Genomic DNA, 4,067 nt, shown 5'->3' with positions numbered 1-4,067 from the left:
GACTGACTTGAAGTGCCAGGTACTGTGGATTTTGTTCAGCCACAACTGTCGGGATTTGATACCTAAAATATCACTGTGGCTCTAGCTCTTTTAGTAAGACTACAGAAAAAAAAATCACATTATGATACACTGAATGTGTACATTTGTGTGGATGTGGACGGTGTTGGCTGCCCTGAGACAGGCAGCATTCTGAAGATGAGCAGCCTGAGAGGTAACCTCAGTTTTCTCATTGACCACCAAGCCTCAGCATCACCGTTTGAAACATAAATTTTATTGCAACAGAGAATTAAAAATAGTACATTTGAAAGAGTTGCAGAGTGCATGTCATCAAAGAACTAGTCAGAAATCACAACTCAAGCAAATCATGTACAATTGGAACAGAAAGTTTTATTAAAACAAGTGGAAATCAAACTCAAATTTTCCTTGTTTGTTTAATTTCACCATAACTGTGGATTGTGTATTTACAGTCTTCGCCTCTTGTGGTGAAGGTTCTGCTCAGAGCAGGGCAGGGATGGATGGGGAGGAGAGGTGGGTTTCAAAAGCTAACAGGATGTGAAAGTTTTCCAGAAGAAGTTCTTGCAGCCTGCTTTGCGTTCCCGGGGTGCCAGAGCGGGATTTGAGTTAGCCGAGCGCTCCAGCTCCAGTCTCACTTCATCCTGCTCAGCCCCTCGGGACAAGTCCTCAGACTCCAGGGCTTCATTTTCTGTCTGACTTGGCTCTGAGAGCAGTTCTGCCAAAAAGTACTTGGCCAGTTCCTTGGATACAAAAGACAGAAAGGGAAAAAGAGATAGAGAGACCACAATTACTGCTTGATTTTTGAGGGCTCACCACTCTGCTCCTCTAAGACTTCTCTGTGGCTGGATTAGAGACATTCAGGATGCAGGAGGAGAAGAGGAGCCCTGGCTTTCCAAAGAGCCCAGCCTGACAGCTGCTACGCAGCAGTTGTGTCTATAGCATCTACCTGGTGTGGGGAACAGACTGCTGTCCTGTCCATGACAGGGAATGAACTTGTCTTTACCTTCTTTTCCCACAGCTCCAGCACTCAGTGCCATGCTCGGCAAGGATGCCACGAGCATGCTGCTAAAGTGACACGGGAAAGGTCTTTGGGGGACCTGGCAGGGGACATTTGAATAGGTCACCGTCTCACTAGAACTTATTTTTCTTCTAGTCTCTCCAAGCCTCGTCTGTCACCCAGCACGGATAAGGCCATTGTTCTGTGCTCTGGGGAAGCTGCCTTCATTCTGTGACCCGGAGAAACCCTTGGGAGCTTCACCAGGAGCTCTGCCCTGTGCTCCAGCAGTGCCTGCTCCTTACTGACCACCAGCACCCAGCCGGACTGTCTCACCTCCCAGCACAGCTGCCCACCCTGCCGATGGCTCAGCCCCTGCGAGGAACGGGGGATCTGTGGGGAAAGGGGGGTCTGCAGCAAGGAACCGGGCGTCTGAAACGGGGACACTGGGGAAGCCTGGCGAGGATCTGGAGGGGTCTGCAGCAGGGGTACCGGGGCTGCGGCAGGGAGCGGGGGTTCTGCGGAGGGGATTCGGGGTCTGTGGCAGCGGGAGCCGTCGGGGCGCGGCGGGGCTCTCACCTGCTTCCCGGCGGCGGCGGCCAGCGACTTCTGCAGGAACTGCCGGAGCCGCGGGTCCGAGGGGGCGGCCGAGACGGTGCCGAGGGCCAGGGCGATGGAGAGCAGGGCCAGGGCGCACTGCAGGCGGCACGACAGCATCTCGCCGGCGGGTCGGGCGCGGGAGGCGGCGGCGGGAGGCGCTGGCGGCTCCGCTGCGGCTCGGCTCCGGCGTTGGGGATCTCCTCGCCGCCCGCCGCCTTTATAAACCCTTCTCCTGACGTCAAGGCGGGGGCGCCCCCCTCGCCCCACGCCGCCGGGGGTGGGTCTCTGGGACGGGAGGGATGGGGGGAACGGGACCGGGGATGCTCCGCTCTGCCCGATGCCGGCCAAGCCTCCGCGGCTCCCCCTGAGTTCCCCCTCTCCTCCAGCCACCCCCCCCCCCCACCCCGGCCGCCCCCAGCCCCCGTCCCCAAATCACCGCCCTGCCAGAGCTCCCGACCCTGCCCGTCCGCTCCCTCCTCCCCGTCCGCTCGCCCACCGGAGCGGCGCTGGGGGTCCCGGCTGTGCCGCCCACCCGGCTCTGACCCGGCGCCGGAGGGTGAAGCCCCCCAGCAGCCGCTCTGCCCAAGCCCCTCGCCCTGGAGCCAGTCCCGCCCCGTCGTGTGAGAAACGGCTCCAGAATCCGGGGCGCTGCAAAGGGTCCCCTAAAGGGGGATTGCCTCCGGCTCCTGCAGGGGGTGGGGGTGCTGAGGTGCCCTTGGGAGGTCCTTTTGCCTCCCCTGCCCCTGTGGGTCTCTCCGGCACCGGTTCCCAGGTTCCCTCCCGTGGGCAGCTCCGAAGGCAGCGGGAGCCTCGGGGAGATGCCCCGGCTCCTGCCGCGGCTCGGCAGCTCCGGGAAGCGATGACAAATCTGTGCCTGGCTCGGGGCGTGCTGGTCCCTGCCTCAGCCTGCGGGGACCCTTGTCTCCATCTCAGGGTCGCTGGATGTGCTGGCTCCTTAGCACGCACCTGTCCCACTAGGATGGTGGGACAGCCTCTCCCACTCCTCCAGCCTCTCCTGTGAGCTGGCTGGTGCCCACAACAGGAAAAGCTGCTTCAAACCCCCTGAAGGATCAGCATCCTCAGCTGTCTCCCAGCTGGCAGGAGCAGGGCAGGATGTGCTGGAAAGGGCCTCTGTTGTCAAAAAATGAGTATCAGAATCTTTCCTATCTCAGTTTCCAGCTGAGGAAAATCAAGGACTTGAGAAGAATTCAAGTATTGCAAAAAGGTCTCCAGAAACCTCCAAAATGATATTTTGTTCCATGATGAATTAATGTGCATTCTCTGCCCCACTTTCAACCCCGGGGCTGCTGTCTGGGTTTGTTGAAGCTGACCGGGGAGTGTGAAGCATGAAACAAAGTGTTCCTGCTCTGTTTTACAGTCCAACATGATGAATTGGTGCTGCTTTCTGGGTCCAGACCAGGTAGAACTTTGGGCTGCACTACAACTGCCCTTCCTGGATGGTGCCTCCCTTCCTTTGTGCAGTGCAGCTCTGCAGCCTCACATAGCTTTCATCCTCTTCATCTTTCACAAATTGTGGAGCAAAATTAATAAAAATCATGAGAGAAGAAGCTTTCATTTGTAGCCCCTGAGACCCTGAGGGTTGGGTTTACTTGTGCTGCATTTACAGCCAGTTTTTCCCCATCTGCCTGATATGAACAAGGCCAAGCTCTGTGCTCCTGAGACCCTGTCTGTCTTCTAGCACTGGTCTTGCTCTGGGGAAACCAGTGGAGAAGAATCAGTTCCTGCTCTGGTTTAGACAAATTCCCTTGCTTTGGGCACAGGACACAGCCTTCTACCAAGGCCAAGGGAAGTGATTGGACCCAAAAGAGCAGATTGTCCCTAAGAGCTGTGACTGTCAGAGCTTTTCTCTCCACCAAGATCCTGTGTTAGCAGCTGGACCAGCATCTCTCTCCTCCTGTGGGCAAAGAAGCAGAGCCAGTCCTGGGTGTGGCAAATGGCCAAGGCAGCAGATGCCAGGGCACCAAACCTATCCTGGACCTCTTGCCTGCCTTCAAGAGAAGCTTCCTAGGAAAGGATTCTCTCAGCAACAATAATTTCGCCACTTTTGTAGATGTGCCAGCAGCAGCAAGCTGGGCTCTTCCACTCTACTTGCATTGAGAATAGACTTGTTTTGTAGCCCCCAGGCTCTCCTGCTTGGCACAGCCCAGCCCAGCTGTGCCTCAGCAGTGCAAGCCTGGGCCAGCTTTGCAGAAGGCTCCAATTCCCCACCAGCTCATCCCAGCTCCCACAGCCCAGGGCTGCTTGGGTTCTACATTGGAGAGCAGCAGAAATGGAAATGAGAGATAACACTGGGTTACTTCAGACTCCCCTGTGGCTTACTGGAAGCTGTTATCTAACATCCCCTTCCACTGCACAGCAGGCAACTCTCCAGGCTGGCAGCCCTTCTGTCACTCAGCATGTAACCCCAAGGGGATGGGGACACTGGGAACTGCCATCA

The 4,067-nt window shown here is 56.8% G+C and overlaps 1 protein-coding gene across 1 annotated transcript; it reads right to left on the bottom strand.

Moving 5' to 3' along the window:
* Positions 1–251: 251 nt before the first annotated feature.
* Positions 252–1,823, bottom strand: SST (somatostatin). The gene is made up of 2 exons (XM_004176763.5): positions 1,589–1,823; positions 252–755 (listed from the first exon to the last, which is right to left on the bottom strand). Exons 1-2 carry the CDS (start codon positions 1,724–1,726, stop codon positions 543–545), a joined length of 351 nt encoding a protein of 116 aa, XP_004176811.2. The 5' UTR covers positions 1,727–1,823; the 3' UTR covers positions 252–542.
* Positions 1,824–4,067: the final 2,244 nt, after the last annotated feature.

This window comes from Taeniopygia guttata, chromosome 9 (assembly GCF_048771995.1).
Source record: "Taeniopygia guttata chromosome 9, bTaeGut7.mat, whole genome shotgun sequence".
Classification (NCBI taxonomy): Eukaryota; Metazoa; Chordata; class Aves; order Passeriformes; family Estrildidae; genus Taeniopygia; species Taeniopygia guttata.
The sequence above is the reverse complement of the archived record's forward strand: the minus strand, read 5'-3'. Positions and strand labels throughout refer to the sequence as shown.